The sequence below is a fragment of the Rhea americana genome, unplaced genomic scaffold (assembly GCF_003343005.1).
Source record: "Rhea americana isolate MKP2758 unplaced genomic scaffold, rheAme1 scaffold_13, whole genome shotgun sequence".
Lineage (NCBI taxonomy): Eukaryota > Metazoa > Chordata > Aves > Rheiformes > Rheidae > Rhea > Rhea americana.
Window position 1 is genome coordinate 4,551,501 of NW_028185372.1, and position 14,082 is coordinate 4,565,582.

Below are 14,082 nucleotides of genomic sequence, written 5' to 3' on the forward strand. Positions count from 1 at the left end.
GCCGGCAGCCGGGCAGCGCCCGGGGCGGGGGGACGCGTCAGGGCGCAGGCGCCGGCCGTCACCTTGAGGCGGGCGCGGAGCGCGCACGCGCGCCCCGAGGGGACGAGGTGGGCGTGGCCGGGCAGCCGTTGCTCCCGTGCGCCGTTGCTCCAACGGCCGCAACCGGCTTCCACGCACTTCCCAGCGGGGGCGGGGTGGTTGGTGCCGTCCCCTCCCCGTCCCCCCAGTCGGCTGGTGTGCCTTCATCTTAGCCCCCGCTTTTGAGGAGGGTGGGGGGAGTCCATAAAAGCCTATGCAGTGCATCAGCTGCTGAGGAGATGTTTTAAGTTGCTGATTTAAACTCCTTGCATAAATCAGACCGGCTCTACACGATAAGCCTAGCAAGCACGTGAACGAGTGTGATCAGCCCCGTTCCAGCTGCTGGTGCGCTCTCATGCCTTGGCAGGAACTRCGAGATGAGATGGTGAGAGCAGTGTGACCTGCGCCTTCCTCTGACTGAGCATACTTTCATGCGGTGTCTGGTTGACAAGATGGAAAATGTGAAAAAGACCACATTCAGTAGCTGTTCCCCCAGCGCTACCTACYCCAGGCCACCTAGCATTTGTAGGTATGCTTAGAGGAGTGTACGCATTATGGAAACAAACCTCCCTTCTTCCAGAGGCCTTCTGTTTTTGGCTGAGGGCCAGTAACTGCTTTAATATAGCCTTGCAGTGTTCTGCGGTTATAAACCTTGACACAACTCCAGATAACTGCATTAGCATGGAAGTAAATCCAATAAAGACTYAAAACTCCTAATTAAATTAAGATTTTTGACAATCCCTCATAAGAGCCCTCCTTACCCTGTAAGCCTCTAAAATAAAATGCTAATAGAACTTAAGGTGTCTCAAATGCTTTTAAGTTGGACTTTTTTGCATGCCTAAACTCTTTTGGGCAGGGGAACAGTGTGCTCTCTAGTTTTAATCTAACCAGGCTACAAGAGACTGATTAAAACAGAACATATCTAAGGGAAGCTCACCCTGGTGGCTGGGATTAAGAATTTATCATCACACACCGAGATGACTATGTTCTGAGACATAAAAGAGTGACAGCCACAGCTTTAAGTCACAAGTGGAGAAGAGCTGTCTGGTGATGGCCTTAAGACACCCACCCAGAAATGCACAGCAAGTTCTCCTCTCAACAGGAAGGTTCAGGGTAATGCTTACTAAGAGTGATTTCTAAAGGCTACTTTAGTGAAAGTCTTTTYTGGGAGCTCTTACCGTACAGACAAGAACTAAGGATTTATTGGGGCAGACAGAGCAACTAAGAGGTTGCACACTGTTGTTTATAGGATTCCTGGGTTGCAGATCCTGCTCCAAGAACTGCATTTTGTCCCAAATGTGCAGATGCATTAAAGAGGAGAGAGAACAGGTGTGCTCAGTTCTTTGGATGGAAATGGACATATGCTATCAAGCAGGGAGCTCCCAAGGCACAGGCTCCAGCTAGGGAAAGGATTTTGGAGTCTAGCACTCTTTGGGGCACAATACACCTTCCTAACCCCCCCCCCCACACACACACACACACACACACAGGCCAGGTAGGAAACACATGTAGAGCTCATATTTTTGGCTCCTGGAGCCAAAACACCAGGAGTTAAAAGCTGCAGAGATCATCTCTTACACATTTGGTTTTAATTAAAAGGTCTGTATTAACAGACAAGACAAAATGACAACACATAAATGGACTTGATGCAGGCAACAACCATAACTAAAAGGTAGCTTTTAAGCTGGGAGTGAATTCCTTGGAAATTCAACATGCCAGGAGGATACAGTTTATTGATAAGGGCAAAGGGAAGCACCACCTTTGCTTCTTGTGTGTTTGCCTGTTACAGAACTCCAATTAAAATTGGCATTTAACCCTGTATTACTCACTGTAATATTCATTAGAAAATTTCCTGCYTAAGATCACTAAAGTGAGGCTATTTTAGCCGTATTTTCATGGGTGGTTCACCAAATATGTCAAATAGAGCAAGTCAAGTCTATCGGGATATATACTACAACATAAGATGTTCCTCCATAAGTATGCTCTGAACACTTTAAGAAATGAGACATATGATGTCTTAAGCAAGACAGTCATTACAGAAAAAAATGCTTAATTGATGAAAAACAAACACCCCTTTGTCCTCTTAATTAAAAATGCAAAAAAGCCAGTCACTGATCTTTACAGAACAAGTACTCAAATTTCTTCCTAATACTTCTTCATAGTATTTAAAACTTGACAACCCCACTTTTTTTTTTTAAAGAAAAAAAAAGAAAGAGAAATCAGTTTTGAGTCTTAAGACCACATAGGAGATAAATGAGTAGTATCAACAGCTGCTGATTTCTGCTAATATTGCCAAATACCAGAAATACRTTTTTCCATAACAAGTGGAATTGGTGCCTTTCATTGTCTTTATTAAGAATATTCTTCTAATAATTTTRCTATTATTTCCTACTTAAGTTTTATTTCAAACAAAATACTAAGAAGTAGAAAATAAAACCCCAAATCTGTTTGCTACAGGCTATGCAGTCTGGAAATCAAAGGAAAAGAATTATAGACTACTTGCAGAATAGATTGTTTATGAAATATGACTTCAGTTTTTTTTTCCAGAAGCAAAACAGTGATGTGGTAGCTTCACTTAAAATATCATTTAAATAAATCTAGTTATTCCACTCAATTAGAATACGTTTACGGGTAATTAATTATCTGGAAGCACAAACGAAACAYTCAGACCACAAGAGGTCAGTGTTTTTACCCAAATTACGGCTACTCGAAATTGTAGGCGTCCACCGCCTCAACATGCATGAAGCGTGGCATCATGTTCACTGCTCACTACTGAGTTAACAAAATGAGACTAAACAACACCAAAAAAAAGCAAGTCATGTCAGAACACACCCAGCTACAGGAGCCAGTCAGAAGAGATCTTAAATCCGTTCGGGAGTGTTTCGAGTTTCTCTCCCTAGCTCAGCACGCTGCAAGGATCTGCGGTTATCGCTGCACGGCCCGGGCTCTGCCCCCGCATTCACCTCCCGGGACTCCGCCGAGGCGGAGGCCGTGGCGGCGCTGACCCCRCGGCGGAGCCGGCCCCGGCCCCGGCCGCCGCTCGCGGCGGGGCACCGCCCGCACTGCGGCTCCGCCGCGCCGGGGGCGCGGCCCGCGCGGGCTCCGCTCGGCTCCCGGCGCGGCGGGGCGCCCCGCGACGCCAGCCCGCGACCAGCGCCCGCAGGTGCCGCACCAGATGCCGCACGGCGCGAGCTCCGCCGAGCCCTGGACAGGAGCACCCGCCCCACTGCGGCGGGACGAGGCACGCGCAGCCGCGTCCTCGGCAGCTCCGCACGGCGCCAGCGCACCTCGCCGGCTGGCACGGGCGCTGGAGGGACGCCCGGAGCCGCCTCCCCCGCCCGTCCCGCCGCACTGCGGGCACAGCCGGCGGGAAGCTCCTCGCACGGCGGCGCCGACCTCGGGCTAGACCTGCCCACCCGCGGACCGCTGCGAGCGGCCGGGCAGCGCCCGCCGCCACGGCCCCTTCTCGCACCGCCCGCGCAGGGGGGAGGCGAGGCCCAGCGGCCGGCAGCGCCGAGCGGGGCCGCGCCGCCCTCACCTGTCCCAGGCGATGGCTCTCGGCGGCCGCTGCGCTGCGCTCCGCGCCCCTGCTCACGCGCACGGGAGGAAACGCGGGGCCCCGGCGCGCGGCGCCTTTAAACAGCCCCGCCGCCCGAGCGCCGGCTGGGGCTGCGAACGGCAGCTCTGCCGGCCAATCAGAGCTGCCGCCGCCCGCGCCCCGCCTACCGGCCGGCTCGCGGCGGCCGGAGAAGGCGGGGGGAATGGTGTGAGAAAGTGACGCGGCGTGGCCAGAGGGCAGCGCGCCAATGAGGACGCGGCAGAGGCGCAGAGCGCTCAATGGGAGCCGAGCGCAGCGCGGCGGCGGCCAATGGGAGCGCGCTGCCGACTGCGGGTGAGAGTAGGACGGCTGCCGGTCCCCGGCGCGGCGAGGAGGCGGTTGCCCGGCAACGGGAGGCCGGGCCCGCGCGGCCCGGCGGGGCCCGAGCATCTCGTCAGCCCCGCGGCCGCGCACCGGCGGCGGGGGCGGGGGGCGGCGTAGGGCCCGCTCTGGGGGGCGATTTCCGCGCGAGAACCGGCTGCTGCGGTGGTCGAAGTGGGGGGACCCCGCTGCTACCGCCGGGGCGCCGGCAGCGGCCCCGCCGGGCGCGTGGTGAGCAGCGGTTCGGGGCGTGGAGGAGGGCCCCGCTGCGTGGACGCGGYCCTGGCACCACAGCGCTGCTCCGTCGCTCTGGACTCGTGCGACGACCGTGTGCAGCCGCTCTGCGAATTCGGACAGTGGATCCGGACTTGGCGGGGGCCCTCGAGTCCCCGTTTGCCRTCCTTGCCCCCTTCTGTCCCCATGGCTCTCCATACTCTCCTCCGCCTCCCTTCGTCACCTTAGCTGATCAAGAACAGGGGCTCGAGGCATGCACTAGATTTTTTTTTCAGTTAAACTGCCTCACAGCTCCAAGGTTCAGCATTATTTGCCCAGGATCCTACTGTAACAATCTTCCCAGCTCATTGAATGCAGGGTCTGTCAAGCCATATCTCATGAGGTTACCATTATTTGACACATTCACAATTTGCTTATGCACAGTTTTCAAGTACCAACCTCCGTAGCCTTTGGGCTTTATGATGATTTATATCCAGCTGAGCTATTACTGCGTAGGCTCCGGAGTGTTCCCGCAGGATTCTTCCCTGACACTATGGGGAGTATAAACAGTTGCAATGGGAAAGTGCTAGATAAAAATCRCATACACATTTTAAAGCCTGGATCGTTTAGTTGCAAAACAGTAAGCCAAAGAAATATACTCCCTTTACAGGGTGCCAGGTTCCGTGACACCTGTTTGCTGCAGCCAGCGGAGGACAACACACAGTATCAGGGCATAACAACCAGGTTAATTGCACCAACATTGGAGCAGGTAAACACAATGCAATGGGAAGGGGAAAACTCTCACTGAAAGTCTTAATTCCTATCTTGTTCTGTCAATCTGTATTAAATTTGTAACTATTCTGCTATCGTCATGTAAGATTACCAATTTGTAACACAACTCTTCCTAGGACAAGAATTGAGAAATACTGCTGAGAAATTGGGACATTTTGTTTTAAGTTTGCCYGTTACTCTGTTCTGCTGCTAAGCTTACGTCAGTCTGTGCACAAGCCAAATTCAATCTGTAATGATGAAAATTTTTATTTGACAGAATGCAAATTCTGTAGGCCATGGCATAGTTATGTTATATAAACACACCGTATCTTCCATGCCTACAGACCACACAGATTTCTTGTTAGAAAGATTTGACTTTTTCTGCCCTGAGTATATAAAACCTCAATTCCTCCTTTTTTTTCCCTCCACCCACAAAACAAATCAAACCGTTTCCTTGTTTTAGACTTCAGAACAGGTTCCTAATGTCAGCCTCTCGTTATGTACGTCGGTGGCATGATGTTTCTTTGCATTGGGGTACATTGCCTGTTCTGCCTTCAGAGAGTGTTCAGGAGGAGATGAAATAATCCATCTCACTGAATTTGAGGGAGCTTTGAAGGAGCCCGGAGTGCACCTTTCCCCCCCTCTCTGGGGGTTTAGCTGCCTCTGTGCAAGGCCAGCTCTGCTACAGTGCAGTCATGTAATCATGGATCAAACTGCAGTGAAAAAAGCTGTGTGTGAAAAAGCTACGAGAGGTCTCCTCAGCTGTCTCTTCCCCCTTAACCCAGGAGCTGTGTTCAAACGCGGGCCCGTGCCTGAGCGATGCTGCAGGTATGCCCATGCCTGGCCTTGCCAGTCCCGACTCACCGACTTGACTTCCCGGCTTGACACACGGCTACCTCATCATTACGGACCTGGCCAGAGCGCGGGACTCTTGGCTGACCCTGGCTGCTATCGCCAGGCCCACTCTGCTTTTTTTTTGTTTGGGCACTATGGGACCATGCCCTCGTCGGTGAGGTTGCTGCCCCTGCCTGCCTCGCTGTGACGCTCGGCTCCTGGCTCAGCTTCCCTTGCAGAGCAGCCTGCCCTTGCTGCTCCCTGAGAGCTTAAATGTGCTTGGCTGTAAGCTTGCAGTYGCATGTTTTTTCTGATAAATGTCATGCTTGCTTTCAAAACAGCAAAAGCAAAATTGTCTTTTGCAGTTTTGAGCTGTTTCTTCAACAAGATATGCAGATGTTAATAGCACKTATAAAGTTTTTGCTTCTAATTTTTATTACATCTTCATAGATCTGGTTAAGAAAGGGTGCCAAAATGACTAAYGTTAGCTTGAGGAAAGGGTGTGTATTATCTGTGCTTTTTTTTCCATGGTACAAGATTATGAATGACTCTCCATAGCTTTTCACATTAACTTTCCATGTTGTAGAAATGATATGAATGTAGAAGAYGATAGACATGCATGATATCATTGCTATCAGTTTAAAGTAATATATTTGGAAAAAAAATAACTACCTATAGCCAATAGAATGATAACAATGTTCTCCTATTGTGCCTATTTCAAAGCACATTTAAAGATTACACCTTGCATATRATGAAGGATAGCTAAAAATAATATATGAAAAAAAACATTCCTGGAATTTAATTTATATCCTAGAATAATAAAGCCAAGAYTAAACACACACTACAGTCATAGTAATTCAATAATTACATGAAGTGAAATTCAGGATCTAGGTATCTARTCTAAAGCACTGTACTTATCTGTTAGTATGTATCTGAATCCAGATGCTCACTTAAACATGCATCAAGTTCAGGTGTTCTTTTTTTACAGAACGGTTCCATGACAGACTAATTCTTTATATTGTAAGATTTACTACTACTWCTTATTAACCAGTAAAATTTCTTTTATAATTGGTCTCAATACCATGATTATTATTATTAAATTTTATAAGTCTTCTAATCTGCTTTGCCTGTCACTGAGAATATTGTAAGTGAATAAACTTATGGGTACAGTTGTTTTCAAACAGCAATCCTTTTTATTGGAAATAAGAGTCTAATGGGACCAGCTTTTTCTTCAGTGTATCTTTCATATAACAGTTATATCCACAAGCACATGAAATTACAGAATCTCTTTTTAGAATTTTTCTATGAAAGTAGCTTGTTATACAGTACATCTTATTTTACCTGCACACTGCAGAAACTGATAGCTATAATTAAATCTCAATAGCTGAATTCATAGCATTTGGATAAAGTTTAGATAAAACTTCAATCTTGTCTCAAGTAGGGACCCACAGACTCCAAGCTTTGGGTCTCATGGAACCTCTTATATTTGAGAGACAAATATATACCCTATTTGGAACAAGTTATGAAATATTAAAAAAATGAGATATTATTTTGAATCCACTCAAGGAGATGCCATGAAGTTAAGCTTATTATTATTTAGTATTTTAATAAGTTAAATACTATAGATTTTATAAAAATTACTATTATCTTCACAAGAAAGGACCTTTCTATACTCCTGTTACGATACTGTAATTACTTTATATGGATTTCTGGGATAGATTGCAATAATAACATTTAAGTGGTTGGTAGATCTTGTTCCAGATCTCTTAGGTAGTTAATTATAACCCTCTAATCAAATTATACTCCAGACACGTAATTGCCACAATTCCAGCCCAACTTGTAATAATTCAGGTCATTCTGCTTTCATAGTTGTAAAACTTAATTGGTCTGCCCAATGACTTATTTGTTAACAGAGAGAGACTTTAATAAAGACTGTATTTGGTATATTTGGATTACTATCGCAAAATGAGTACTGCATCTTAGCAATCTTAGAGCTGGAAACCTAAGAAAAACCATTTACTAAAGATGCTGCTACTGAAGAAACTCAGAATAACCTTGTAACAAGGCTCAGATCTTGCTAGTAGAGGACAAACAATACTTCCTRTTCCTCTATTAAAATCCATTTACCATTTGATTTCACTTTGATAAAAGAGGAGTTTGAATTTAGGTCTCTCTTACCATTTCTCTCTTGTGTAAAAGTGGGTGAGAGCTCCTAATCCRGTAGTGTTTGAAAGAAAAATGCTACTATGTTTGTCACCTTATGATTCTCTCTTAGCTCTAGCTTTAAGTCACTGTATCAAATTTAAGATGGATTTGTCTTAACAGATGCAACAGATTCTTTGCTTTTATTTAGTAATTGCCAAGCAATTGTATCTGTGACATTTTTCCTAAGCCTTCCACAGAGATAGAGACTATCATATTAAGTTGTGGTAATAGCTCTTAAAATAAATAGTAAAAAGGGACAGATTCTTAAAGCTATTTAAGAGTGAATCTACTGGAATTTTCAAGAAAATTATAATAATTACGGGCCTAACTAAATGAATTCTAAGCSTCAGTTGAATTCAGTCAGAACCAGACTTCTAAGTCATTAGCATACTCACTGGGGTTTTGAGAAGCAGCCAAACTGCATCTTTAGGCATCTAAACCCTTTGAAAGCGTGGCTCTAGCCACCATCCTCAGGGAAAACCAAGTCATATGATGTAATAATCTCTTCTGAAAAACAAGATGTTGAGATGACTTTACTGAAAAAGATATTGATTTTATTTTTTTGCCAAGTACACAAATAGCAAAGGTCAAAAATAATGTTCAGGTACAACATGTGTGAGGTCACTTAAGTCAAATAGAGTTTGTGTTTTTACTGAGAACCACATTAGTACAGACTTACTTTAAGAATTGACTGAAAATCTCACACACAGTATTGCAGTCRAAGAGATCACACTAATATTTATAATTCACTATTCTGGGATGCTTTTCTTGTASGTATTTGTGTGTCAGTGTTTAGGAATAAATGAAACTGCACCAGGTGTTAGAACTTTAAGGGCTATTTTGATACTTTGGAAACCAACAYGGGGGAAATTGTTAGATGACTTACAGATCTTTTTCCTAATTCCATACCCATGTGCAAACAAAATGCACTTGAATCCAAATTAGAAACACACTTGGCAGGTGAGAGATGACTTCTATCTTCTGATAATCTCAGGTTGATCTACTGAACCCAGAAGAACCTATCATGAGAWAACATATGCTCTGAAGAACCTGAAGATGTAAATGAAACTATCAAAGCCTGTCTTTTAAATTTGGCCCAGGAAATGCAAGTATTTTAGYAGTATTTGAGTTGCATACCTGGCTGAGTCTTGTCATATTAGTGACATGGAAAATGCTCATGTCTTGTAACAATTCCAGCTATTAGAAAACTATAAAAATCATTTAGATTACACTTTGCTTCCTTTATACAGTAGGCATAAGAGGAAGAACTGCAGCCATGTTATAATTTCAAATATGAAACAGTAATTTTTGAGCACCTAGGAACCTTGGATTTGGCAGAGGAAGGAGGAAAGACAGCTGACTATAAAAATTGGTGACCTCTAGGAAGCAGATACTGCTTTCCAAAGTAGAGAAATGAATGARTGAGCTGTGTGCATTCTTTCAACTGGCASAGAACAGGTCTGCAAGCCAGAACTTTATGTAGCTTCCCAGCAACTCATAACATCCCATAATTAAAATTACAGAGACATTTTTGTTATAGACTTGAGTATTCCAAGAATTCTCACCCTTGCTTGCAGCTGCTGTTGTTGTCTCATCTGGAACCACAATTTCACTTTTTCTTATCCTTATTTATGCTCCTTTTTTTCTGTCAGCTTGAGTTTGCACCCTTCTTTCTCCAGTCTCCCAAACTTCTTGATTTGCCTCTGCCACATGGGGATACTCAAAAATTCTGTACATGCAAGTCACAGGAGCCTCAGACACATCTACACCAGCCTGGGAAGTTAGATACATAGCTCTAATACTGTGATATGATGGATATCTCTGATAGAACAGGCATGGAAATGAGGGTACACTCCATAGTTTGCTGAAAAAGGGCAGTGGCTGGATGATGGGAAAGCTATAAGGCACTGAAATGTCATCATAAATCCACCTGAAGATACCTGACTCAAGAGGGAAGTGCAAAGCTAAATTTGGAATCAGTAGCAGAGCATGAGGAACTAAAGAAACAGGACTGCCAGAAAGAGTAAGATAGTGATAAATGCAGCATAACACATTTGAGCAACTTGGCGGTCTTGGTGCTCTGCTGACCTCGGCCCATTAGGGCCAGATTCTTTCTAAAACACATTCACTGTAGCACTGTGGTATCTTAGAAGTGTAGTATCAGAATGCAAATGAAATGATGGAAAATGTATGCAACAAATTTCAATCTGCATCAGTCAGAGGCACTTCTTCCACTTCCCCAGCCTGGTGTAACAGGCATCAGCTTCTTTCTGCACATGTTCACAATCAGAGAGAATAATCCTGACTTCTGCTCCTGGCAGAGCAGTTTCTACATGTCATTTTATCAGGCAGAGGATGGAGCTATGCAAATGTATATACTGTACGTGATATTCTATAGAAAGTGGAGGAACAGTTAGCACAGTTGCATCATCCCTGTTAGGATACTGTTGGCTCATCAGAAGTGATAATTACTTTCTTATCTGATTTGAAGGAGTTTCTTTCATCARCTGTGGGAGCACATCTATCCTCTAGTGATCTTGCTACACACATTCCCCTTTATTTTAGTTTGGGAGCCTATTAGCAGCTACTTCTGCCTATTGTCACCTGCTGTGCATTTTCTCATTTTTCCAAAATATAGTTAAGACCTGAAAATTATAAAACAAACACAAGAGACATCTCTGAGCAGCTAATTTAAATCAAATGCAATGAATGAGAACAACAAACTAATCAAMAGGGGAAGAGGAGGAATATGAGGATTATACTCCTATGTGAAGTATTTTTGGCTCATCAGGAAAATATTTTGAGTATGCATTCTATGGCACTTAGCTCTTTTTAAGATCTCTTATTTTTCTCTTATGTGTTACTTTCCATGTGTGCTTCTCTGAGGGAAAAGTGCCTTGGATTAAGATGGCATTGTAGGAATATTACATTGGTTTGAAGCATTTCAAGGAAGGAGRGAAGGAACTGGAGACTGTGCCACACAGCGGAAGACAGCGAAGTGCAGTAGGAGGAAGGCTATGGAGTAGGTGGCCAGATTGGCATCATTAGCAGCCCCCCAAGAAAGGCCCTGATCAGCAACCCTCGATGGTAATTAAAAGAAATTCAGCAAAAAATGGTACAAAGGATGCAGTCAAATAATTTGAATAGGGAAAGAAATGAGTAAAAGCAATGGAAATGATTTTGTTGCATGGTTTKGGATGCCACACTTTGAGTCCGATGAACAGCAGAATGATATTTCCGGTGATAGTAACAGCTGAAAGCATAGACAGTCTGGAATAGGAAAAAGATACCTTGCTTTTTGCCAAGTTGAAGTGGACTAGTGACCAGGTAAAATTATAACTGACGTAACTGTAAAGTTGTGTCAGAAAAAAATCCAAGTTCATGACTGTGAGAAAACAAAATAGACAGAAGTACACAGGTATTGCAGAAACATGATTGCAAAAAGAGAACAGGACAGAAAGGGATTAAGGATGGGACCAGGAGAAATGGAACAAGGAGAAGGAACTGTCTAATGGGATGTTAGAGCAGAAGTTACAGGGGAGGTAGCCATGAAAGCCAGATAGGAGAAAGGAGAATTTAAGTCTGTTGTAGATCTAAGAGAGACGGCAGAGCGTGTACTACAAGACTTTGTCCAAAAGACCTTGTCATTTTGCTGATATTCTGACCAGCAAGAGTCTTGTGTTCAGGTGATGTTTTCTAACACCATTTTTCCTTAGATACTGGATATTTGAAAGGTCATTTTAGTGCTACAATCACCCATCGTTGACGAATTCTGCTTTCTTTGTACACAGTGCCGTAGTCCACAGGTGTCTGCATTATGAGGCTTGCTTCACTGTGTTACTGTTTCTTCTCTCTTTCTTTTTAGTTTTGGTTCTTCTTTGTCTTCTATCACTTTTTCTGTGTTTCTTTAACCTCTTCTTTTTCATCCATTTCTTAACTTTTCTAATMTGTGGGCTTACACAGAACTTTCTGCCTTCTATGTAGAGACTGCCAGAAATAATAGAGAGAAATAATTGTCAGTGTCAAAGAAAAAATGTAAAAAAAAATCCTCTTTGTAAAATTATCATACATATCACTCATATATGTAGGCTGCAAAGTTACACTTCGCTATATAGTGTTTATTAGCTTTTGTCCCATTTCAGATACTGTAAAGTTAGGATCTAAGGTTTTCATGATTATATTGTTTTCCAAAATCAGAAGAAAATGCTTTTCTTCTTCACTGAGTCTGAAGACAATTACATTGTAAAACAGTACATTTGTACTGGAAATACATAACTACAGCATTTTATCATCATCATCATCAAAGTGTCTAAGAACAAAAGGTACCCACTAGGATTTGTTTAAAATGTATCAATTTAACCCAAACAGTGTGATATTGTACCCCTCTCAAAAATACATTAATTAGAAATAGCCTAGGTATTAAAGTGAAGCTGATTTAATTAATTTAGGCAAGGTTTGTAGGGAGACTGGGCCAACAGTTGGGAAAAAAAAGAGAAGCTTTAAGGTGCATGAGTCCTTCTTCAGTGCTGAAAGAAAAGCAAGTTTCAGAGTTAGTATAGGCTGAAGAATGATCAATATTAATACTGGAAATTCAAATTTAACAATTAGAAGTTTAAATAACACACAAAAAGATAGTTTTTAAATTACACAGGACCTTATTTTTCATTGAATTGATGTTAGCATACTAAGATTTTACTTGCTTAAATGGCATCTAACAGCTTTTGATTTGAAGTACCCCTTTCATAGAGAATCACCCAAATCATCTCTTACATGATGGCTTCTAAGTGACACAGGCCATCAGCTTTCTGGATGTCAAACCTCTCCGCTCTTTGGAGAATTCCTTTGGGAATTTCATCTGAAATTTTTGTGCAACAGCTAAAGGCCCCAGGAAACAAAGCTGAAAAGAGTAATAACAAAATTAGAAATAACAGATATGAAGGGGACAAACCACAGCTTGACTTGTCAAGGGTTAGTTCATCTTTATAGCTTATTAGATGAGATAGCATCCTTTTGACCTCTCCTATCACAGAGATTTGTGTTTTTATTATTAAAAGAACAGCTTCTCCATCTCTTCCTATGCACACATCTGTAAAGGCTTGGTACAGTTAAAAAAAAACTTTATTTTATTTGTGGAAGATGATCACCAACATTAATGACACAGGAAGTATTTAGGAGTGTAATTTGAAAATACTGCTTTGCAAGTTTGAATCAGCCAMATTATCTTTTGTTTTTGAAATAATTAATGCTGTTGCTGGGTTTGAAATAATTAATGCTTCTCTTCTCTGCTCTGCTCTTCTTCCAAGGGCTTGGAGGTTCAGGACTGAACACATCTCTGCTAAGGAATAATCTCCTGCAGATCTTTACCTGCTTGCTAATACCACTTTGATAGAAAAGTTACTAAAGCTTAAAAAGAACATGAAAACTCAARAATTTTTGGTGACAAATATAAAGATTTTGGTGTTTGATTTTCTTCCCACTATACCTTCTAAAAAGGATTCCCTCCTCCAGCTCAAGGACAACCAAAGCTAGATGGTTGAGTGATTTATCGAGGATGTGAGGGTCTCAGGTTCAAACCCTTGCTTCAAAATGAGCACAGCAAGGGCTCCTATGTCCCCATTAGTGGATGGGAGCAGTGGGAGGGAGTCTCCTTTCTCTGTGTTTTGAATAGAATTATTTTCCTGGTCTATATACCAGGCTATTCCCTAGGTAATCACTTAGTCTTGGAGTACAAGAGTTGAAGCACAAGAAAAAAAAGAAGCAGGAAAAGCCTGCTGAAAGAAAGGTGCCCGTAAACAGGAAGATGAGGAAGCCTCTTAAAAAAGTTTCTTGTAAGCAAGAAGATTGTGTGCTCTGTTTGCTCCAAGGAGTCTTGCTGAGTACTGCAAAAATRGAGGACATCAGCAGAGCTGCAGCAGTTAGTTGCAGCAGCTAGCAAGGTAGCAGGAGTTGCTGAAGGCCGGTCACACTATCTGCTACAGCTTGCAGGAGGTCGCCCAACCCGGTRGGAGAGACAATAGAGCCCTGGGACTTCACAGTCACAAACAAATGAGGCTGAAAGAAAC

General features: G+C 43.4%; 2 protein-coding genes and 1 long non-coding RNA gene across 5 annotated transcripts in view; 1 reads left to right on the plus strand and 2 right to left on the minus strand.

The window, feature by feature from the left end:
- The window catches only part of HMGCS1 (3-hydroxy-3-methylglutaryl-CoA synthase 1), a 13,857-nt gene extending 10,139 nt beyond the window's left edge, over positions 1-3,718 (minus strand). For all 3 annotated transcript variants that reach the window (XM_085326394.1, XM_085326395.1, XM_085326391.1), the window contains exon 1: positions 3,617-3,718. The gene's annotated coding sequence lies outside the window, so the exon portion shown is untranslated. The remainder of the gene's footprint in view (positions 1-3,616) is intronic.
- A 489-nt stretch (positions 3,719-4,207) lies between these two features.
- On the plus strand, positions 4,208-13,399 carry LOC146599984 (uncharacterized). The gene is made up of 3 exons (XR_014898387.1): positions 4,208-4,228; positions 4,881-4,979; positions 13,324-13,399. It is a non-coding gene; the product is annotated as an uncharacterized LOC146599984 (long non-coding RNA).
- On the minus strand, positions 11,296-13,026 carry CCL28 (C-C motif chemokine ligand 28). Its single transcript, XM_085326267.1, has 2 exons — positions 12,791-13,026; positions 11,296-12,007 (listed from the first exon to the last, which is right to left on the minus strand). The coding sequence occupies exons 1-2, from the start codon at positions 13,024-13,026 to the stop codon at positions 11,836-11,838; spliced, it is 408 nt and encodes a 135-aa protein (XP_085182393.1). The 3' UTR covers positions 11,296-11,835.
- Positions 13,400-14,082: the final 683 nt, after the last annotated feature.